This window comes from Cuculus canorus, chromosome 1, assembly GCF_017976375.1.
Source record: "Cuculus canorus isolate bCucCan1 chromosome 1, bCucCan1.pri, whole genome shotgun sequence".
Taxonomy (NCBI): domain Eukaryota; kingdom Metazoa; phylum Chordata; class Aves; order Cuculiformes; family Cuculidae; genus Cuculus; species Cuculus canorus.
This window is the reverse complement of record NC_071401.1, coordinates 94,988,217-95,011,611: the sequence shown is the minus strand read 5'-3', so window position 1 is coordinate 95,011,611 and position 23,395 is coordinate 94,988,217. Positions and strand designations below refer to the sequence as shown.

The following is a 23,395-nucleotide window of genomic DNA, read 5'->3' as shown; positions in this document are numbered from 1 at the left end:
TCATCTGGTTCAAAGTGGTTTCAGAAAAAGCTTTATGCCCAACAAGTCAGGACACTGCTACAGACTAAAAAAAAAAAAGAACTGTGTCTCAGATAAGGAACGAAGAATATTCTTAATGCAGAAACTGCAGTGACTTGAAAAGCATATTTCAGAGGATTGAGGAAAGTAAAGTACTTCAGCTTGTTAGAGTCAGAGGTTGAGATGTCTAATTCAGGGGAGAGCTAGATCACAAAGTGGTGTTTGTATTGTTTTGTTGGCAGTCATAGCTATCTTTAAATAAGAACAAATCTGCTTGTAAATTGGAGAGAAGTACAAGTGAGAGTGCTTGTTTGTATGCACATTTGTAAGGTACAGAGGTTTTTTAATGTAGACTTCTGCAGGATAAACTGAGGCATAGCTTATACCTATAAAGTTCATTGAATCTGTTAGGATGCTTGTAAGTTTGTGTTACAACGTTTAATTATTGTAGGTATAATATATAGTGCTTTGATTTTACAGCATTCTTTTCAAATTTACGTTTTTTTAGTATAGTTACTGTCAGTTAAGCTCTGAAAGTGGGTTTCTATAAATATGTGATTTTGAAGAATAGTGAAAGGTGAAGGCTGCTCTGAGCCAGTAATCTTTTTCATTCCTGTTCTACGAAGAACCAGTGGCAGGGTCAGGGCAAAGATTTGCTACTAGGTATATGCTTGGACATTCAGAAGTTTGCCTTTGCTCTGAGAACTGGTGCTTGGGGGAGTTCTGTCTCTGCATCAGGGCTGACATGCAGCCCACACAGGTAAAACTACATAGACAATTGATTGAAGCTCTCTTACTGGCAGATAATATTTTTTTCTTTCTGAAATCTACTTAAGGTGCTAAGGATTGTTTCTTTGTGTCAACCAAATTTAAAACAACATTACGTAAAATTCATAATGCTAAGGCTAGTTTATATGGAAAGTTATTAACACACATTCTGTAATTTTCCATGTTGCAGTAAAGCGAATAATTGAAAACACCACTTAGTCCAGATTATCTGTTTTTAATTGTGGTAAACAGATGTGAACTCTTGTTTTGTTTGTTTGTTTAAATCCCTTTATAGATTATGTTCTGGACTTATCTGCTGGTGATCGAGTCCTGCAGCATATCAGTCGAAATGCTGAACAAATAAAAACTGCTGTTTGTGATGCTTCCAAACTATTAAAGATGTTGCTTTCATGGTTTGTAATCAGTGAGGAGGACTACATATCATATTCCAGAACCAATAGCATGTCACATGAAGTGATGGAGCAGCTCATCAGTTACTTAATACAGGAAAAAAACAGGGTAAAAACAAGGAGTTTTATCTATGTGCTGAGCGAGCTGGAAGAAGTGGATCCCAAATTACGGAAATGGCTGAAACATCTTAACAACTTGGGTAGGCTATATGTTTATATAATAGCAGAGACATTAACCTGTCATAATTGTTCAGTTTGCAGATGAAAGGATAACCCCCCCGTTTTCCAGTCTTGCTTTCTTAACTTTATATGGTAAAGGTTTACTATTTTGCATTTGCTTGATCCTTAGCCAGGGTTTCTAGAGAAGAAAGCATGTCCATTGGTAACACAAGAACAACCTCTTGTCTGTGCAAGTGAAGCTTTCTAATGTGGGCAGGGCTTTGTCCATGTAGGAAAGAGAAAATGAACAGACATACTTTTTGTGTCTTTAAATTCCAGAATAGGCCTAAGCGATAGTATTTATAGAAATAATTTGTTTCAGGAAAGTAAATCATGGTGGGGCGTTTTGTCGTAAAAGTTTAGCTGACTGTAAAACTTGGAAGTAATTTAACTTGGTGCTTTTTGGTAGTGTTCCCTTGCTGTGTAGTTTCCTCTTGAATTTAGGATTGGATGAAGGTAGGAGTCTGTTTTTGCAGGCAAAATGGACTTAAGATGCCAAAACATTGGATGACATTTGGGTTTTTCTGTTGCATCCATATCCTTTAAGGAATTCTTATGAGTTTATTATGCAAATAATAATTTGGTGTTAAGACTAAAATTTATAAGAACTCCATTTATAATTTGTTTGCATTTTCAGGATACAAAGGGTTTACATGATCTTTTTCGGCTACTGTGTATTTAATTTCTAGGACAAGCTGTTCCTTTTTGTTGAAGAAATCATGCTGTAAGCACTCAAACTCTGAAGACACAATGAAATGATTTTTTTTCATCTCTTAGGTCTGGCAGCCACAAAGAACTTTCTTCTTAAATATGGACAATTTTTAAAAGAGCTCAACCTGTCTATTTTAACTGCACTCTGGAATGAGAAGTATGGTAGTAAATTTGACTATGTGACAACTAGTTCTGAAGACAAAGAAATTCATGATTATTTCTTAAAACCACCCATAGAGAAAACCCGTTGTTTTATATGGCTGTTAGAAGACAACAGAGAAAATTTCCCAAGTCTTCATCAAGCTTTAGATGAATTCTTTGATAAAATGGGTAAATATGCGAAGGTCATCATTCTTACAAGGCTTGTATTTTGTCTGTTTTTACACCACTTTTTGGGGGTCTCTGTAAAGGGCCAAAACTCCAGCAAAGTGCTAACTGCCTCGTTATATGGAATCTTCTGCATTTAATGCTTAAAAGGCAGTATAGCCTCAAAAGGCAAAAACACTTTTTGAGGTTACATTCTGCTGGTTTGTTTCATGTGCCCCAAGTCGTATGTGTGTTTACCTTTATACATATATGATGTCCAACCAAAATAAATATCTTTCAGTTTAAGCATAAAGATTCTGCAACTTTGAGATGCCTAGGTGGTATTTGAGAAAGGATTATAATGATTATTACTATAATTTTATAGCTCACAATTATGTTACAGAAAATATTACTGTTTCCTTTTACAATTATGACTTTGTTATCCTTTCAATAGATGACCCTACTATTATATTAAAGAAGCGGGAAAATGAAAATATATCAGTAAGTGAACTTATGTCTGTTTGGTATAAGGTCAGAAATTAATGTGGTGTTTTAGAAGTGTGGAAAAGTGAAGAGAGACATGCATCTTTATTTATTTTACATTATCATCCTTAAGACCTGATTAAAGATTTACTCTTGTTTTATCCACCACCCTCTACGTCACATTTTCTTGAAGCATTTAAAGAGCTTGTACCATTTTAGCTCTACTTCCATAAGTAAAATACTTGTTGGGTTTTCTCTTTAGTTAAAGTACAAACCAACAAGATACCTGTTAGATGATGAGCATTTCAAGGATACAGATAAGGAAGCTGTAGTGAAAGCACATGAGGGTACACTGAAGTGCTGTATCATGTCAGTTGGATAGGGAAAATAAAGCAATGAGCTGCATGGGAATAGCATTTACATATTACTTGATAACAATTTGGTGTTAACTTTAAAGGAAGTCTCTGTAAAAGTATTGTTGGGGTATTAAAAGAAAAACAAACACGTGCTTGATTTACAGAGAGACTCTTAGTAATTGCCATATCTGCATACTTATCATAACTGAACTTGAAGCATGATTCTTCCTTGAGTGTGCTTAACTTGAATCTGCATAATTTTGAACACTAGTTGTACTGTATACTTTACAAGTCAAACCAAGAAATGAGAAGGTAGCTTAACTCAACTTTGCCTTCAGATATCGTTAAATCATAAGGCTAGGAATTTGACTTTCCTTCTGCTAATGAGCAAGGTAAATTTCAAGTGACTTGGACATATTTTGCATTTGTTCATTACAATTTATAGATACTTTTCAGATTCAATCCATAAGTCTTAAACTCTACGTTGTTCTGAATCACTTTTTGATTAGTATCCTAATTAAAATCCATTCTAATCGGTAGAAGTACCTTAGTCTTTCAGTTAATTATGTGTTTCTCAGGCACTCCTATTCAAAATTATTCTAGGCAGCAGATAAATTTATCTGTATGAAACCAAGATTTGCTTTTAATACAGAATAAATCCTTGGAGTTAATTAATTAATATACAGCTTAATAAGATGTGAAATACTTTGCTTTTTCACTTCATGAATTAGAAATCCAAGAATGAGATGAGAGCCATTACAATAAAACTTTTTATTTTAGTGTTACATTTATACTATAATATACTGTTACTAAGTTACTCCTAGTAAAGTTAATCAAATCTATAATCACAATCCTATTAAAAATGATGATGCGTTTTAGTTCCTTCATCATTGCATATCTTAGGAAATTGAAGTGACTAGAAGATTTGACAGTTCTGTTTGCTTCTTGTTCCTTAAATGAAACTGCGTTGTGTGGGATGTCACGGCTGCTTATATATGCATTTTCAGCTGTAAGTGATGTTTTAAAAATCAATGTTGTAGGTGTTTATAAAGGAAACCATTGAAAAGGAACAAAATGGATAGAGTCTTGTAAGGCTCTCTTTCTTTCTGTGTTTTCTAACTGGGGTGGAGCGGAGCAGGGGACGATGACATGCATAACCTTGTAAATCTTGCTGGTCAAAGCAGAACGAGAATTTTAATGCATCATAATTTTATCTAATTCAAAAAACAGTGACTTTATTTTTGTCTGTTTCAGACTAATGGTATCAAAGTAAAGAACAAAAACAGGAAGAAGAACTCAAAAGACTCGAGGGTCAGTAACTTTTTAGCTGCTTACTACAAACAGATTTTTTAGAATTGCTAACAATCAGATATATAGAGTCTGTTTTCTTAAATACCTTGTGAAGGCTACTTCTTGAAGTAGTTTTTCCTGAAGTAAAATAATGTTGTTAAGACTCTATTAGTAAGGTTCTGCAGTTTGTTAGTATAAGAGGTATTTCTAAACTTGGGAAAAAAGTTATTTGTTGATAACTTTGGTTCTGGCTGGATACCAATAAGTTCAGTCTGTCCACTGTTTTCATTCTGAATGAATGTTTTGCCCTTAACCTCCCATATGGGAAAATGAAAAAAACACCTGTGCATGCAGCACACTGACTGCACTATGTAATTAATACTTCATGCTCCATTTCCTTTTGCACTGACAAATAGCAAATTTAGAGAAAGACACTTGAACAGTCATTTAGAGAAAGAAAAATGTGTCCTTAAACCTCAGGAAAGAGATCTGAGATATGTTTAACTGTCTTTTCCAATAATTTTTATGGGCATATCAGTGACTGAAGATGCAAGTGTTCCATTTATTGCTCAGAAAGATATTATTTGTTCAGGACTTTATAGATTTTACTAGGAATAATATCCTACCTGGAACTTAGTGTCTTTTGCCCTGCTTTTCTAGGATTTTGCTTTATTGAAAGTTTCAGAGACAGTTGTCTTTGTTTTCCCCACTGTTTTATAGTTCTACTAGAAATTCAGGAGTAAACTTAAGTTGTCTTTTTTCTATTCTAATCAGGTTTTTCATTTTATGACTTGGATGCATTTATACAAATCTATTTGTAAAGTTATCACATAATAGAAATTAAAAAACAGCTAAAACATTTGTAACGGTGAACATACTAACAGGTGTCATGTTAAAACCGTGTCAAGCTAGGGATAATGCAGGCTTACTTGTGGTAAAATTATTAAAGCTTGAAGGCTCTCAGGTGTAAAGGAGGAAATTCCTAGAAAGTCAGTTATGTGCACCTCAGTGGCAGGAAGTTATACAAAACTCTTAAAAAAGTAAAGCTGTAGTGTTGTTTGTTTTTTAATCCAAACTGGGTGAAAAATCAGGCACATCTAGGATTTTGATGGAAATGGTGTAAAAGGAGGGAGGTTGGGAGTAATATACCAATTTCTTTTTCCAAAGTAAGTTGTTAGAAGAAATTTTTAAATTAGAACTTTCTCAATATGGCTTAGTACTCATAATTATACTTAAATGCTTTTCAGTTCATAATATGGCATCTGAACACGATGAAGTTACAGAACAAGGTTCATGTAAATAAGTTACTCAGTTTTTACAGTGAATCATTTTGCATCTACTTCTCTGAGTGAAAATATTAATAATCTGTTTTTAATTAGTCTATTTTAGTATTATCCAGTGGAGTTAGTACAGCACCACGAGAAGAAGAAGAGATACTTATAGAAGAAAATACTTTGTAAGTACTGTCATACATATTAGCTTTTATTGTCCAAACTGCTTTGCAGGTACTGGAGAAGACAGAGTCTTAGAAAACACCAAGTATGAGTTAACATATATATATAAGTGTTTGATATGAGCTTGTCCAGAGACATTACTTCTCTGCTTCCAGGACAACTTTAAAGGGTATTAGAATTTTAAAGATCTTAATGCAGGAAGTAACCAAACAGTTGCCAGGCTGCAGCACAATACTTCTTCTAGAGCAAAAGCTATTCTTTCAAGCAAGATCTTAATTTCTTCTTCTTCCATTTTAATGTAGCAAGGAATCAGTTAGTAAATTTGTACATACTCTGTTGGTCACAACTGAACTTTGCCATCCATGCCATAGCAAGCAGGTTGTGATGCTCAATTAAGGTCATGAGAGGTGCATTGGTCAGAATTTGTGTGTTAATCGGGAGTCAAACTCTTGTATTCCGAGTCTGTTTTTGCTCTTGCTTATAGGTGTGAAAGCTGCTAGGCAAGAGGTAGACCTTGTTATTACTACTTAGTGACAGGACAATTAATAAGCTGAGCAGTTAAGTATTTTGAGGATAGTGTTTATTCTACTTATTAGAAGTTTGCTGTTGGGGTGTATTTTAGTGGTATGTAGTTACTGTACAGGATACTTTTCTCACTATGTATGAAAAATAAAATTTTCAGAGATAAGAATTATTGTTCATATGCACTATTTCTTTCTTCTCTTTCTCTTTTTTTAATGCTACAGAGATTTTACTAATTCTGATGAACCATTTGTAATCCCAGAATATCTTCGGGAGCAACTAGAAGAATTTGAAGCTCTTTGTGACATTTCAAATAGTAACAGTTACCAAAGACTTTTGGATAATAATAACCTAGATCAAACCTGTGAAAGCTTATATGAGTATGTGAACATTACTGTGTTAGCAGTTTAAAAGTTTTAATATTATTGTATTAAGTCCAGAATTGGAGTCCTGGTGGTCTAGTGTATGCAGGTATCTATGTAAAGGTATGTACTAATCCTTTGAAGTAGGGGCATGTTTTTACTAAGATATGGACAAGCAAGAGTATTACTTAAAAGTTTTGTGGTTGGCTAGAACACCATCTTCCAAGTGATTGTTCTTCAGTAGTTCTAGAGGTTCTTTGCTTTTAAGTATTATTGTGAAAAGGTAACATGTGAAATATGATTTTAGAATTACATGAAAAACAATGATTACTGATGACAAGTTGTTTTTTTTTTTTCTTTAAGATATTTCTCTCAAATCTTGGAAGAACATGGCCCTATGGAAATAAATAATAAATTATTAGTTGGGGAATATGAACATTTCCCTGAAGAAACTCGAAAGGTTGTGGAAGATAAAGGTGGTCTGAAATGTTTTCTTCTGAAATCCCCTCGGTTTATTATGGTGGATAATCTTATTGGCTTAAGAAAGCATGAAGTTCTTATTGAAGAAAGTACAAATAGAAATGAGACTGGAGATAATGAAGAAGAAAATGGTATAGCCTGTAACGTGCAAGAACATTCTTCCCAGAACAAACTACAGTTAAATCCAGCAGCTAAGGAATTCAAACCTTTGTCTTATCCTAACCAACCTCGTATATCAACATCTACTGACTTAACAGTAGCAAGTTATGAGACTTCACTATGTTTGCCCTGGTCTTTTCCTGCTTCATGTGAATTGGTGCCTTCTCTGTGCAGTCAAAATATTGACACCATACAAAATCAGTCCTCGTTTTCGGAAATCTTACCAGAGGGTATATTTTTGCCTCAGACTTCCTGGAGTTATCAATATGAAAGAATATTGCCAGTGCCTTCTCAAATGCCTCTCATGTCAAATGTTGTCAGGCAACCTAGTTATATTTATGCTGATCGTGTAGCTTATCAGGATAATGACAAATCAACAATTTCAAACAGAAAATACGTCTTAAGCAAGTTTATACCAACTGAAATTCAAACACGTGAAGACTTTCAGTGCCAAGTTGAAAACTCCGTTAACACATTTTATGAAGACAGTTTTGCTGTTGAAAATAGTACAGATGAAGCTGAATGTGGTATACAGGTTATTAAGACAGAAAAAGAAGGCAGAGGTATGCCTCTAGTGAAAACCAATCCTCATACAAGGATGATAGCTGTTCAGGTAAGAAGTTAAAATGGAACAGTTATTTGAGAGTTTTTAAGTGATAAATGACAGTGTTAAGCACCGGAAAGTGGAACTCCTTTTTGAATGAATTCTTTATTACTTCCAAGATGGCCAAATGAGGTAGTTCCAAGAGTGAATTTTCAAGTAATACTTGCAGCCAACTAAATATAAGGGGTCTTAAAAGTAGTATTTAGCATTCTCTAAGACTTAACACGCAAAAAAAAGGCCACTAGTTAGAAGATACTGGCATGTTTATCAGACTGGGGAGTTCCTTTGAACTTGAAGCTTCAGTTGCTGGCACTTTCTTCGACTACTTTTGTTTTTCTGCATTTCATGCAGTTCTTTAAAGGGGTGGTCACTGAATTTTGTTCTGCCTGAAATTTTCACAGATCTTTTGACCCAGGATCAAAGGAGGGAACTAGTGTACATCAGTTTAAACTTTGCTGTAGAGGTTAATGAAAGTCCTTCTGTGTCATCATTTTTCTTTTTGTAATTAGTTCTGTGGTTTGCTTTTACTTTCACAATATTTGAGGACTTTGATAGTTTGTATATTCTAACAATTGCTGTCTGATGATTCCCTCCTGGTCCCTCCAGCTCAGCTTCAGGTGAGTTCAGGCAAATGCTTCCTCACGTTTCCTTTTTTCTCCTGAAGTAAAAAACTCTGAAACTTTTGTCACTGCAGGCAGGGAAAGCATTGCTGAACACCTGGAAAGGGGCAGGGTATGCAGGTGTATGGAAGAGGGGCTGGAGCATTCACTCCTCAGTGGTACCCCAGAGTCAGCTCAGCATACACCACTTGCGAAAACACACTTCAAGTAACAGAGGGAAACAGTGGCTACATCCACATTTGTTACAGAAGATGTTTTGGATTAAGATGCAGAGTTTTCAGCATTATGGATGTGACAGTTTCACACATCCATTTGGGAGAAATTATCCAACATGCTAAAGGACTGCTGGGGTGGAGTTCCTCCCTTTCATTTGTGTCTTTTCATTAAAGGAGGAATAACTGTTTCTAGTTAGAAGAGAATTAGTTATCATTTTAGTATTGCTTTCTAAATCTTTCCTGAGCAGTTGCTGAAAGTTAGTTTCCCATCAGTCTTAGCAGATGAATTTTGTTACTTGGCTGACTGACCTTTTAAAATGGGATTTTTGTTCGATTCTTGACCACGTGCAACAAAGGAGTAGTGAATTTTGTTTAGTAGAGATTGAAAAAGTGCTAGACAACAGGTGTGTTTGTTTGCAAAAGTGTGGTAGAGAAAGACGCTTAATGTTATCTGACTATGGGTTTTAATAGCTGATTAGAATGACAATATCATAAACTGGATCTTTAATATGTTGCATGATTAGATTGTAAGCTTCAGTTCTTTCAGTAGGTCCTTGATGGGTGATATTAAAGGAAAATAAGCAGGGTCTCTGAATATCCTTGAGTCTAGTCCCTTCTGAGTAGAAGCATTTACTTAGCAGACCTTGAGTTTAAGTGGAGCCACAAAACAGATCCTTGGTGAGCTGCCAGACACTTTTTTTGCCAGTCTTAAGTTTTCAGGCATTTAAGAGCACAGCTATGCTTAAAGACTCTGAGAACTGCTCTTAATATAAATGCTTCATGGTCGATTTAAACTAGGGAAAGATCACAATAAAGAAAGAGCTTTCATTAAAGACTGGACTCCATTTCAGCAACACTTGCATAATTTCATTTTACGTTACAGATAGACCTGCTTCATAATGTAGTTGGATTTGTAAGATGGTAGGTTAGGTACAATAAGCTCCAAATCAAAGCTGACCTACTAGTTGTATAGATAAACTGCAAAGCTTTTAAATGAACTAATGATTTGTTGTATTCTAGGTAACTCATGAGGTGGCTGATAGAGAAACTAATACCTTGCCTTTTCATCCATTTGAAATGCAACATGTAAGTTACCTACATATTTGTTTATATTTCTCACAAAGAAGGTTAAACGAATACCCAAAAATTTAGTAGTGAAATGATTAAGGTTCTCTGAAAATTACGTGTTTTAACAGTTTTTTTTTATTTTGGTTTGGGTTTTAATTGGTATTTTTTATTGTCTGCCCCCTTCGTGGTGGGCTGTATTATGTGATGATGTTCTTGGAAACGTCACATACGCCCATAACAAGTAGCTTTTTGAACTTTATTCTGTAGCTGTTCAGCTGTTGGAGTATGTTGTAGTGAAGTTTAATATTTCCTCTCAAAAAATCTTGAGGTTTGATTTAAATGCTCCTTTTGGGCACATAGGCAGCTCAGACTGAGGTTAATGATAGTCTTATGTCTATACAAAAAGTTAAAAGTGAGAAAACGTAGCCTTTCAATTCAACATGTTCCATTCATGATCAGACAAAAATGTTTGTTTCCTGAGCTGGATTGAAACTGTTATGCAACTGTTTTAGCATAGGGTGCTAAGCACAAAGTACAATCAGCATAAAAGCCCAAACTCTTGAATACTTCGTGAAATCAAGTTTTGCTTAACTTATTACAACAAAAAAAATGAACTTTTACAACTTATTACAACAAAAAAGCTAACAAATGATTAACAACAAGTTAACAATTAACACCTTTCAAGGCAATGCATCTAACCATTACTACAAGCGAATAAGTATAGTAATTAGGAAGGATATGTCACCAATTGCTCTATCATTGTTATGCAGCTTTGCAGTTGCTGGGATGCCCTTTCTTTTTCTGCAGTGAAGATTAGGAGAGCCTTTCCTGGAAATTGAGAGGGCCTACATAGTGCATCCACTCATAGATAGGGTCTCCAAAAATCACTGTGAGGGGTCCAACTCTTATATCATTGAATAAACAAACTACATCACGCTAAAAAATGCAGAATCTCTGGCCCCAGCTGCTTACTGTGTACCCCCCTGCCCAGCACAGCCCAGTTCTGGCAATACAACTGACAGTTTCTCATGATCTCTGCACCAAGAACAGCACAGCACAGTTCCACTGATAATAGCAATGTGAGAAGTTACTGATTTAACGATACACATAGAAATGTAATACAAATGATCTATGGGTCACCCACCTTCCTCTAGGCCTGTGAGTCAGGCCCTGTCACTTCAACAACTTTCTCCCTCCACCAATCAACAAACAAAAAAGCCCCAACCACACTCTGGATTTTGAATCTCAGCCATCAGCAGACTTTCTTTTAGATATCATGAATGTTTGCTGCCTTGTGGTAATAGATAGTAGATATTTATCCCTGATTTATTTTCAGGGAGATATTCTGCGTGTGGAAAAAGAGCATCAAGTATTACAAGAACAACTTAAAGAAGCACAGGAAAAATATGAACAGTTACAAAGCCGAAGCTCAGAGGAAATTGGTGCCTTAAAAGAGCTGCTAAAGAAAAGTGCTGAAGAGATTGAGGTAATGTTTTTATTCATGCAACAGTGGGACAAACTTCAGTGGCTCACGAAATTGGTTGCAGTTGATCAACAGTATTTTTGAAACTTGACTGGCAGCCCTTGTTGCTGCGAAGTCTAACTCAGCAAACTTCATCTTTGTGTGACATCTCCCTTTGAACACGCTTAAACACACAGGGTATTGGTTGCCTCCATCTAGTGGATAGGTAAAGGTTTTAGTTCAATGCAAGAACAAAAAAGCACTGTATTGCTGCCTCTTTCCTCCTTCTTGTCTTGTTGGGTTTGGCACAGACTTTTTTTCCTTGCAAATGCATGGGAGCAAGAGGAGTGGACCCCAAACAATGACAACGCTGTCAGCCTATTATCCGTTTGGATTAATTTTGTAGTTAAAGCTGTAGATGCTACGGGCTACTAGTTTGTCTACATTTTTCTTTTAAAAAAAAATAAATAATTCAAGTGAAAACAAAGCCATCTCTGCCCGTGCTCTCTCTTTACTCTTTAGGAAGTTGAGGCCTATCATCCAATCTCCATTTAATTTTGGTATTTTTTTTCCTCTAATTGATGTGTTGGAGTAAACTTAGGTATGGCAGCTTGGGTGTCCCTGCCTCCCAACTTTGTTGGCTGCAAGTAGCCTGGCAAACTTTTACATGGGGATAATGGGTCTCACATCTGTTTCTCTGTTTGAATGCTTGGTGAAAATGTGAGCTCAAAAAGTTTTGAGCTGACGGCACAGCTGTATGCAGGGTGGAGGAACTTGTCCACGCGCATGGTAAGCATTTGTTTAGCAATATTTTTTGTATTTCCCGTTGATTCATTGATGTTACTTTGGTTTTTTTGAGCAGTTTTGGCAGCCATAAGAAGCATTGCTGTCTTAACGTTGTTATGATTTATAGCTTCCCAATTGTTAGTAGTGCAACAACAGTATTGGCACTGATTTTGAGCTGGATTTCGAGTTGGATTTCAGTATGTATTTGTAGGTGACGCTGTGGAACTGGGTTTCTTTTCTTAGCTGACTGCAAAAGAGGGTTGCAACCATTCTGAAGCCGTGTAAATGAGGTGTGCAGATCGTTACAGGAAAGTGTTTATGAGAACGTTGCTCACATTAAGCACCTGAAATAACAGTAAATTAATTACTAGAGAAACTCCGTTACAGTGACTTTCACCGGCTTAGCTTTTGACTATGTGTCAGCAGTCTCCTTTAACTGGCATTTGCATAAAATAGTATTTTCAGAAATAATATTTTCTTATTTTCTGCTTTTAGGTATCAAAGAGTGAACTGGATTGGCTTCATCAAGACTTAGAAATAAAAGTGAAAAAATGGCAGCAAGAGAAAAAAGAAAATCAAGAGAACTTAAAAGCACTAAGGAACACAGCTAAAAAGCATACAGATACAAATGATAGGTACTAATTTTATATACAGATTTACATTACTTTCCCTTTGCTTGATTTTTTTTTAAAGCAGCAGTAAGTAAAGCTGTTTCTGATAGAATGTGATGTCAGTACCTACTTATGCAGAGAGAAAACACAAATTTGTTGCCTTGATGATGTCATTTCGAAATGAGTTAAGTGCAATTTTTGGATTAATGCTGCTGTTAATGGGATCTACATACAGTGTTAATTATCCTAATTAATAAATACTAATCCTTCACTATTTAAATTCCCACATTTTCCAAAATCCGTTAGATCTGTGCTGCTTTTTCACTGTTTTTCTTCATGGCTTACCATTGCTTTCTCAGCATGCTCCTCTACTGCACTATGATTAGCTTTAAATTTTCATTCCCATTTTTCATTCTCCCCAGGTATTCGAAGACTATTGATGAGAAGGAAAAGCAGTATAATGTATATTTAAATACATTTCTTGAGACCAGGTAAAACTCCTGCACCTTTCAGCAATATTACATATTTCTACTGAGTTGTCTGCTTCATTCTGGGCAAAAGCTCAGGAAAAAGAAGCACTTTAACTTATTTCTCTTATTCTCAGCTAGTTTACTTTTACATATCGTAAGTAAATATTTCTCTTTTAGATATTTAGTGTAACGAAAACCTGGGCTTTCAAAATACGCTGATATGTTTCCCTTGATTATATGATATTGTGTTTTAGAAAACACATTAGAAGTTGGGTATGGTATGGACATACTGAACTGATGTATGTACCTTTGGATATTCACACAGTTAGTCTTAAATGTATATAAGGTGACTGCAGTAGTCAAACTCCTATAAGCTTTTCAGATCGCACAGTGGAGTGTGGTTGAGAGATCCCAAGGCTGTGTCTGCGGAGGCAGTGGAATGGCTCGCCTGTACATGAGCATGGTCCTGTACCTGAAGGCGCAAGCCGTAGCTCTGAAGGAGAGAGAAGCAATAGCTGTAGGAAACTTCTAAAATGCCACAGATTTTAAATACTGCTCTGTTGTAAATGTTACTCAAATATTTTTCTTCTTTCTTTCACAGTAATAAACTTGCTACTGAGAAAGTAAAATTGGAAGAGCTTATACAAAAGAGTCAAGATGAAAGCCAAGAGTATGTGAACAGAGCTGTTAAAGCAGAGGTAAGACAAAAAAACCTTAAAACACTTTTGCTAGAGCTTGGATCATTTGCACTGACAGTAGTTGGGAAGGATGACTGGGGAAGTCTTATCTAACAATTTACTTTTTAAATAGCATCTAAAACTTTTCGTAAGCAGATATCGAAAATGTTAATCAAATATTGACGAGTGCTGTTCTTGATGTTATCCTACAAAACTTTTTAGATCACCAAGGTGCACATTATTAGCATTGACCAATACTAACAGTGCACAAAATTCGGGGTATATAGCATGACCCCAAACAAAATTCAACTAGTAATTCAGTTTCATACTTATCCTTGTTATGAATGGATTGCATTAGTAAGAACTAACTATAGGAACATAAAAAAATTCCTTGTTCAAGTTGTCATGGTTAATAAATTAGTTACTTCTTTATCAGGTAAAATCAGGATGCAGCACCTGACTTTTGTTTCTTGCTGAAAGGAGGAGAGTACTGATAAATACCAAGAAACAGTATTTTCTGTATTGCAAGTGCTTTGAATATCATGAACAATTCTCCCTTCTTAAGAAGGGCTTCCTACAGTCATTTAAAGTAAACGTAGCTCTTTTATCCTCCCTAAGGCCTGCCAGGTTTGTTAATTTCACTTGAAATTCATACCATAGGAAGTGCTTGAGTGTGTCATGCTCTGTATCATCAAAATATTGTTTCAGATCCTTATTAAAATCTATTTTGAGGCTTTATGCCTTGTGCTGCAGCAGTGGTTTTTCTACACTTTTCTTTTTACACAGTTGTTTTGTTACAGATATCAGTACTCAAAAACTGGAAGGAAACTGAAGCGTGCAAGCTAAATGGCATAGCTGCCAATGCAGAAGCAAATCTTAAGATGCTGAAGTCATTGAGCAGGTACGGAGAGTTTACACCTGAAATTTCAGTACTGCTTTTTTGCTAAATACAAGTAACTCCCGAATGTTTAATCGTGATCATGTAACTGGACAAGTAGAACAAAGGGGTGCTAGCCTGAAACGTGCGTTGAAACACAATAGCTAAGTGTAGCTTTCTTGAAGCTGAATTTCTTCTCAGTCTTAAATTACCAGGACATGGGATACTTAAGCAGGAGCAAGTTTCTTGTCTTATTCTTTCTTATCTCAGGAAGATCAGGCTACTGAGAACATTCCAGTCACTCCTGCACAGTATCACTGGGAAAGTGCTACAGAGTAAATAGAAAAAATTGCAAACAAAACTCTTGGGCATGAAACAATATTGTTTTCTTCCTTACAAGGAACTAATTCAGCCATTAGTGTTACCATTTTAAAACTTGCACTGTGTTCCCTTTCCCTGTCTTCATGTTTTGCTGCAAAATACTAATTTACATTTGAGGAGTCTACTGGGATAGGATTGAAGTACCAGTAATTTAACAGAACTTTAAATGGCTTTAAGTCTTTAACTGTGATTTAGTTGGTAGGGGAAGGAACTGTTGTAGTAAAAACCTTGGTCTTAAATAAAAACAACGGGAATGTTTGAGTTCAACTGAATATCTTGAATACTTCAGCAGCTCAGCTTCAGCAGCAGCTAAGTTGAAGTCACAGATTGATTCTTGGGAAATATTTATTTCAAATGTAAAGAAACAGCTGGAAAAAGTAGAGGTAAGCCTTACTTTGTCTTAACAAGCTTTAAGTTGAACTTTAAATACCTTAAGTAATTTTGCATTCCTTTTTTTAAAATACCAGTAGCTTGTCCTGCAATGCTGAACTGCGTTTTTTTTTAATCACAAAAGAAAGATACAGTTTTAAGTCCAGATTATTTAAGAAACTGTTAAGTTACAATGAATATCTTTAATTTCATAAAAGTAAAAATCTGTCCTTGACACACTTGCTTCAGAATTGGATCCCACATTAACAAATCTAGTCTCTTGTTTCTTTGCTATTTTTTGAACTTTAGAAATCCATGCAACTTCTTCAAAAACAATGGAAAACTTGTTGAAAAGTTAAGATTTAAAATGTCTAGGCTGAGTTTTAAGAACTAGAAAGGGTTCCCAAACCCTTTCAAGCATCAATGTGAGTGTTTAAGTACAGATTTATGTTACTATAAAAAATGACAGCCTTACGCCTCCATTTGGAAGGCCTAGTATCTGGTGTTTTGCAAAAAGGCAGTTGTGTTAACACCAATTTAAAGGAAGGGTGAGCTTTAGTTAATGCTGACTTGGAGGATTATTTGTTTTCCTTCTGCAGGCTGAGTATGAAGGAAAAATTCAGGCAGTGAAAAATGGCGTACGAAGCTGTCTCACTAAAATGGAAACTGTGGAGATTCCTTCTCCTCCCAGCGTTTTTGTATGTATCTTGCATTTGATAGCAGTTTGTTAAGAAGGTTCTTTAAGTTTGCATTGGCGTTGCTTTGTGCTGTCAGACGTCTGCGTGACGATCCTGAATATATAGCCTTGAATACAAAATAATCTGTCTCTTCGTATATCCAAGTAGTGTTCAAAAGAAAAAGGTGACTGCAGACTAGCATGATGAAGTCCAGTGAGAAGCACATTATCAAGTCCTTTGAGGAGATAAAGCTGTTTAAAGTGCTTCATGTTCTGTCTAAAGTGGGACTACTACTTTCCTGTAGCAGCAAACTCCACAGAGCCAAGGCCCCATTACACCAACATGTGTGACTGATTACAAATACCAAAATCAGCTTCCAGTCCTATCTGTTAGGAACTAGATGGTGTATAGCCGTTTATGGAAATGCATCTGCAATGACTACATCCCAGATAAACACTACTTTAAACCATTTCCTCATGGGCCAACACTTCCAAAATTGCTTTGCTCAAATCATGTCTGTTACTTCCGAACCCTGTAGTTGTTCCTGGTGCAAGGACAAAGGCAGAGTGAGTCCATACTCCTTGAACTGTTCATCAGCACGGTGGTAGGGAGGTGTGTGACAGTGATAAAATACTTACAGCCAAGGTAGCTGCAGCAGCAGTGCAAACAACCAACGTGCTGCCATTCGCTGACGGTAAAATTTAAACCAGGCCACAGAGCTGATGCTCAGTCCTGAAGAAAAATAGCATTCGGAAATCACTGGGCCTGGGACTGTTGGGAGTAAAGGAAAAAGGGTTCAGTCATCTCTCAAAATAGGGGAGTTTATTGACTCCCCTACGGTTAGTGAAGCGTATTGATAGCGCACATGCAGATGAAATCCCCGAATTCATTGAAGGTGCCACACAATTTTTAATGTATATTATCTGCAGAAAGTCACTTTTCTGTTATGTTTGGGTTTGGTATAATTTAGATTCAAGTTTTTTTTCTAATGCTGTATGTTTGTGATTATTACTACAGTTTTTCTGTATTTATGTAGGTGGTTGTTACACTCTCCTGCATACCTTTCTTCCCCACTTATTTCCAGGTATCTTCTTTCTACTTAAGTAGCACTGGCACAGGACTTGTAAGAATATGTGCATAACTTCATTACCATCAGTTTACAGGTTGGGAAAAAAAATTTTGAGCCTCTTGTTCTGCATTTGGCGTCTATTTTTACTGCCATGATGCAGGAGCGATCTTTTAGAAGACAGATCTACAATTCTTTCAGCTTTGAGAGGACTTTAGTAGGCAAATACTGAGTGTTAAGTGACAGACTTTATCAAACCCCTTTTTTCCCATTAATTAGACACCTTTATAGAGAAGGCGAAATATTGCTTCAAGAAAGTGTTATAGCAAACGCAGAACAAGAACCAGCTGGTTTGACTATGAAGAAATGTAGAATTTTCATTGTGTGTGTGTAAGACAGCAGCCTTCCTAAAGCAGTCAGGTTCTGAAACAAATAGCAGTCACGGGGTCAAACAAGCAAACTTATTTTTAAGGAGTTCTTTCCATTTATGGAAGAGTCATTATTGAAAAAAAAGGGGTCTTCCTAGATCATGTCAGCTCCAAGTTTTTCAAGATGATGACTACAGCTGACATGTGTTTCTGTTTAAATAAAATTACACTGGATAATATATAGATTATATAATCTGTTAAAAGCAGGGAAATTTGTCTTTTCCAATTGATGGCACTTATTTAAAGCAGTTCTGCTTCTACCACCGACTTCAATCTCTGCTTCTGTACAACTTACAGCTGTCCGACAACCACGCGTTCTTTAGCAAAGCAAGAGTAAGTTAAAGGAACAGTTTGCAAATGTGCCGCCCTATTTAATCCTGTTTCAAACAGGTTCACCATATACAGTACATATTGGAGAGCACCTTTGTGCAATGTTTTAACCTAGGTAAAGCCAATTAAGATAAATTGATAAGCCCTTCCAGTTCCTTAGCATGACCAAACGTGTCATAGTTCATGCTGCAAATGCTTGAGGGTTCTGCTCGATTTCTTTTAATCAATGTTTTTCCTGTGAAATCTGTGTATTTCCTAGGCAAAACAAGGCAGAGCTCCCATCAGTGATCCAGCCATTATCATGTGTTCTTCTGCATCTGCATCTCCTGCTTCACTTCCTGCGTTTTCAAGTTCTGAGGATCAAGGTCCAATGCATGCTTCATTTAATAAACAGGCCCAAGCTAAGCCAACGTATGCAAGTTCTAAATCTTGTTCAGCAAGTGGTGGACTGGTGAAAATGCACTCCAAACCTTTGGAAGCATCGTACTCTGATAAAGTTTTGGCAAATTGCCCATCAGGGATTTCTGGAAGTAATACTCAGAATGTCCAGCCTAACCAGAACCTCCAAGGCAACGCAGCTGTACGGTCAAGGCCTTCTGGACTTCCAAGCAACAAAAAGCTTCCAAAAGCATTTGAAATTATTATTTCACATCTACAGAGTATATTCCCAAACTACAGCAGGTAGGAGAGTGGTGAGGTTGTCCAGGGAAGCTGTGGCTGCCCCATCCCTGGAGATGTTCAAGGCCAGGCTGGAAGGGGCCTTGGGCAGCCTGATCCCGTGTTCCTGCCCATGGCAGGGTGGGGGTTGGAACTCGGTGAGCTTTAAGATCGCTTCCAGCCCAAACCATTCTATTACTTTGGTTTTTAATGTCTGTTATGTTATGTTGGAGAACAGAAGTTGTGACTGTCCAATGATGAAGTACAAAAATAATTAATTTCTTATTAGATGGCTTCTGTTTCCCCAAGAGCAGAAATATTTATTGTTTTGCACCCCCCTGCACTTCCCATTCAGCGAGACATTCCTTAAGGGAATAAGTCTGCTGTGTTGATTTAGGTGTGTTGAGTTTTTTCCAATTAGAACCACTAGTAAATAGAAGTATTAATATTATGTAATTGTTTGGGTTTCTTTACAATTAAGGTACCTAGATCCTAGTTTATTCCGAGGCACTGGAAGCAGGTACTTGCTAGAGGTCATTTGAGAAGTTGGTATCTTGTAAAGGCTTTACTGCTGTGAATCAAAGCAGAAGCCGTGGTGTTCTCCAGTGCTGGTAACAGCCATGGCATTGCCAGTCAGTAATTCTGTCTTTTTTTTCCCCCCTTCAGTTCAGACTTTACTGCCTTCATCAGAGACATACAAAGAAGAAATGGGAATACACTGTCAGATTTGAGCTTAGATGAAATTCTAAGCAGAGTGACACAACTCATTTTGGACCAACAAAATAAGGTACTGTGGTGTGTGCAGTTGCTGCCTTTTCTACTGTGCGTCTCTGACAGAGGAAACAGTGCAGCACATTCCAGAAAAGAATGCAAACTTGCCTTTGCTGTCAAGCTCCAAAATACAAACTTGCTCAAAATTCTTTTCCAACACCTGTGTAGGCACCAACAACAGGGAGACCCACCCAGTCAGTAGCCTCTCCTTCACCAGCGCAGACTGGAACTCAGAGTTGGGAAGTATCCAAAGAAGAAAATGTACCCAGCCCACCCAGGGCAAGACCTGTGCATAAAAACACCTTGAGTAAAAATCCATCTCAGCCAAATCTCCAGCCCTGGGGAAATGTTGGAGCGACATCTAAATCTAAATGGAAACAACTAGACTATACAGTAAGTTCTCTACCGTTTCTGTGAAAGTGAAGTTGCCGTGTGCTACTTATAAGACATGAAATAATCAAAATATTGCTGGAAATAATTGGTTCATTTCGTGTACAAAAGCTAATTTGGTTAAAATTAGTAACATTATTGACTTACTAGAATTTGCTGATTATTTTGTTGCTAGTTTTCAAATAACTTAGTATTTTATTTATAGGACTCCAGTAATGATCCTTGCACAATATGTCATGATGAGCTGAGCAGAGACTTGTGTGAACTGGAATGTGGGCATCATTTTCACAGAGAAGTAAGGATTTTTGTTCTTACCACTTGGATTCAAAAGTTTATGAACTCTGTTCAGTTATGTTTGCTGTTCAGCTTTCTAAAAGTAAGCCTCCTCCCCCTTACCCTTCAGTACTTAAAGAACAATACACCATTTTCTTTTGCATCCTTTGTATACCAAGACTCGTTATATACAAGTCTTAACTGCCTCAGAAAGCTACCAAGTTTAGATTTTAACTCAAATGATAATTTCCCATAAACCCTGCATATGCTGCACGTGCAGCTTCATGTAGTAGGAAAGCCAGAATTGTTAGAATAACTTGATACTTCTGCCTGTGATCTTTTCCTGTTGCCTGATTTCTTCCTGCAGAACAGGTGCAAGGGTAAATTAATCGGCACAGCATCAGAATTGGAGAACAGTTTTCTACCTGCACATTTGACTAACATAGAACGTGTTAGAAAACTGCCTACCCCTTAGTGACGATTATTAATGTACTAAAGCAGAACTCGATATCTGACTTTGTTTCCTCAACATCATCTTATTCTTGCAGTGCATTAGAACATGGCTTAAGCAACATTCGAGTACCTGCCCTGTCTGCCGCGTTCATGCTTTGTTACCTGAAGACTTCCCTACGCTTCCTGTGCGGAACAAATATCCCTAAACCTTGCTTTATTTGAAGATGTTATAAGATACAAAGTGGCTGCAGAAAAAACACTGTGCTGAGGAACAGAAAGATGATGCCTAGAAAGCACCAGAGCTCTGCTTTTATTGAAGAAGGTAGAACTTGGACTGATTCAGTATTTAACACTTCGCATTAAGCCGTGAGATGCTGGTACTGCCACAGCACCTGTGGAATCAGGGCAACATCCAGCACTTTTTCTGGTCACTGCCTAAATGTGTGAAGCCGATGTAGCTCAGAGGCCAGCAGCACACACAACCGGTAGGGTTTTTTTAGCTAAGGGATATTGAAACTACTCTTATCTACTTGTGCATAATTCCTCTGAAGAGGGGGTTTTCCTTCAGAGCTTAAACCACACTGAAAATAGATTCTAACATCAAACAAGCAGGTGACCTGAATGACAGAGTAGCAGAATTTGGAACAGCTCAGACTTGCCTTCCTCTGGCATAAACAATTACAATTTAACTGCAGGATTCCAGTCAGGCTTATGATCATTATAAATGCAGCTCATATAATCGCAGCTGTCCTTAGCCAATAATTCCAATAATTTAAGTAATGACTTCTGGTAATATTTTGAAGCAAGGACTTTTTAAGTATTCATATGCTTCTCTTTGTATCACTGAGTCGGAATATTATAACTCGATTCTTTAATCTCAAAATATGGTTTTAATTTCCTCCATTGTTGAAGACCCAGTTTGTTTAAATCAGAACTACATGATTTTTGACAAAGCAGTGCCGCATCTGTATTCTGTGCATGAACGTTCCTAAACAGTGAGGTACAGAATACAAACAGCCAAAAGAATGGTTCTCCTGCTGCTGTAAAAACCTGAGCTTGCCCCAGAAGCTCTTCATTGCTGTCAAATTTAATTTATCTCAAGTAGCCAAAAGACCAGGACTAGAGAGTGTACAGTGTAAAATGACTGTCTGTGTGTACAGGCTGAAAATGACTGTTGTTGGATGTAAGCAGTATTAAATTGATTATATGAGGCTAAGTTAGCCAATTCTACGGATCATTTGTTCCCCTAAGTGAGTATGTATCCTACAGGTGAAGTTTTAATCTATCAAAAATAAAATTACTTCTGCATGCTGATGTGGGGGTTCTTTGTGTACTATTTTTGCTAAGTCAGAGTTACGGGTGAGTTCTCTGCTGTCAGCTGTGGCTTTTGGCTGCAGAATTAGGTACTGCGCTGCTCACCATTGCAGCACCTGCATCCTTTTCACCTGCTGTTATTTTCTTGGGTGAGGGGTAGGTACGGATCATCATCTCTGCTTCCCACCAAAGCAGCCTAGGACACCTTTCCAGAGCAGAGGGAGCCTTGACCTGCTAAGCAGTGGCAAAGCAGGACCCACATGCTGTATTTGACCATGTTGTCCAAATAGAATATCACATGCCTTAAGGAACCAAGGGCGGCAAGCTGGCTGTGAGAGCAGTGCATGCGCTTAGCACTGAGCTGATACTTACACACAGTTGCTGTCAGCCAATCTTGTTTTCCCTATGGCCACAGCACAGACAGAACCCCAGCTTTCTATATAAGCAGAATGGTTTTTGATCTGCGTTCCTCTTCTTTGCCATGACTCACATAAGCTGGAAGGGTTTAGTGATTTCAAGAGGTGGTTCACACATCTTTAGAAGGAAGCCTTGGAGCAGCAGCCACTCCCCGGGGCCACTTCTGCACTAAGGGCACGGCTGTGGAAGTCGGGGCCCCTGGCAGGACAAGGGCCACACCATCTTTCCAAGTAGCTTTTGAAGGTGGGAGGCGAAAGCCTTACTTTGAGCAGCAGGTGGCACTCTTGTGTCATCAGAGAGACTACAGCGAAGAGCTCCATTCCCGCTACAATTTCCTGATATTACAAGAAGCATTAAGTTCTAGTAAATAGCTGTTCTTTTTACCCCTACAAGACTGTTGTATGATGTTGAAATAATTCTGGTTTGTTCCTAAAATGTGGTATAAAACCAGGGCCAAACCTAGAATTCCATTCTCCTGCTTGGCAATGCTGCCGAGGAAAGGTAAAGGAAAATATTTTCGGTAGTTTTCTTAATTAATTCTGTCTTTTCAGGTTGCCATCTTTACACTTAGAGTTTCTATAACACTTTTATATACTTAGCCCGCCCCCACTGTCTATAATATTGTATGGAAAAATTCACAATTAGAATGAAGTTGTGTTGACTTAAACCAGCATCAAAATCCACAATCTAAAAAGACGGCTACTTTTTGCTGAAATAGCTTTCCTCTATCATTCCTTTAAGATGTTCAGTTCTAAACACTTCCAAGTATTTACCTTATTCTTTTGCTGGCATTTGCATTTATACTTTAAGTTGAACAAGTGACACTATTAGTGCACCTGATGAAAGAGAGTGACTGGCCCATCTCCCTTGGAATGGTTACGCCTGTAACAGCGAGTCACATCCTGAAGGCACAAGGTGCTGTGGCGCAGAAGTTGTTAATG

General features: G+C 37.2%; 1 protein-coding gene across 7 annotated transcripts in view; it reads left to right on the top strand.

The window, feature by feature from the left end:
• TTC3 (tetratricopeptide repeat domain 3) overlaps positions 1–19,952 on the top strand; it is a 64,279-nt gene extending 44,327 nt beyond the window's left edge. For 6 of the 7 annotated variants that reach the window (XM_054087450.1, XM_054087466.1, XM_054087459.1 and 3 more), the window contains 17 exons: positions 1,082–1,396; positions 2,193–2,456; positions 2,887–2,933; positions 4,526–4,582; positions 5,941–6,017; positions 6,762–6,917; positions 7,263–8,151; positions 9,998–10,063; positions 11,382–11,531; positions 12,789–12,928; positions 13,327–13,395; positions 13,976–14,072; positions 14,852–14,952; positions 15,599–15,692; positions 16,278–16,376; positions 18,439–18,860; positions 19,503–19,952. In XM_054087450.1, coding sequence (XP_053943425.1) covers positions 1,082–1,396; positions 2,193–2,456; positions 2,887–2,933; positions 4,526–4,582; positions 5,941–6,017; positions 6,762–6,917; positions 7,263–8,151; positions 9,998–10,063; positions 11,382–11,531; positions 12,789–12,928; positions 13,327–13,395; positions 13,976–14,072; positions 14,852–14,952; positions 15,599–15,692; positions 16,278–16,376; positions 18,439–18,860; positions 19,503–19,809 — 3,350 coding nt within the window. In that variant the 3' untranslated portion in view covers positions 19,810–19,952. The remainder of the gene's footprint in view (positions 1–1,081; positions 1,397–2,192; positions 2,457–2,886; positions 2,934–4,525; positions 4,583–5,940; positions 6,018–6,761; positions 6,918–7,262; positions 8,152–9,997; positions 10,064–11,381; positions 11,532–12,788; positions 12,929–13,326; positions 13,396–13,975; positions 14,073–14,851; positions 14,953–15,598; positions 15,693–16,277; positions 16,377–18,438; positions 18,861–19,502) is intronic. The other variant, XM_054087438.1, reaches the window with a different exon arrangement.
• The last annotated feature ends 3,443 nt before the right edge of the window (positions 19,953–23,395 follow it).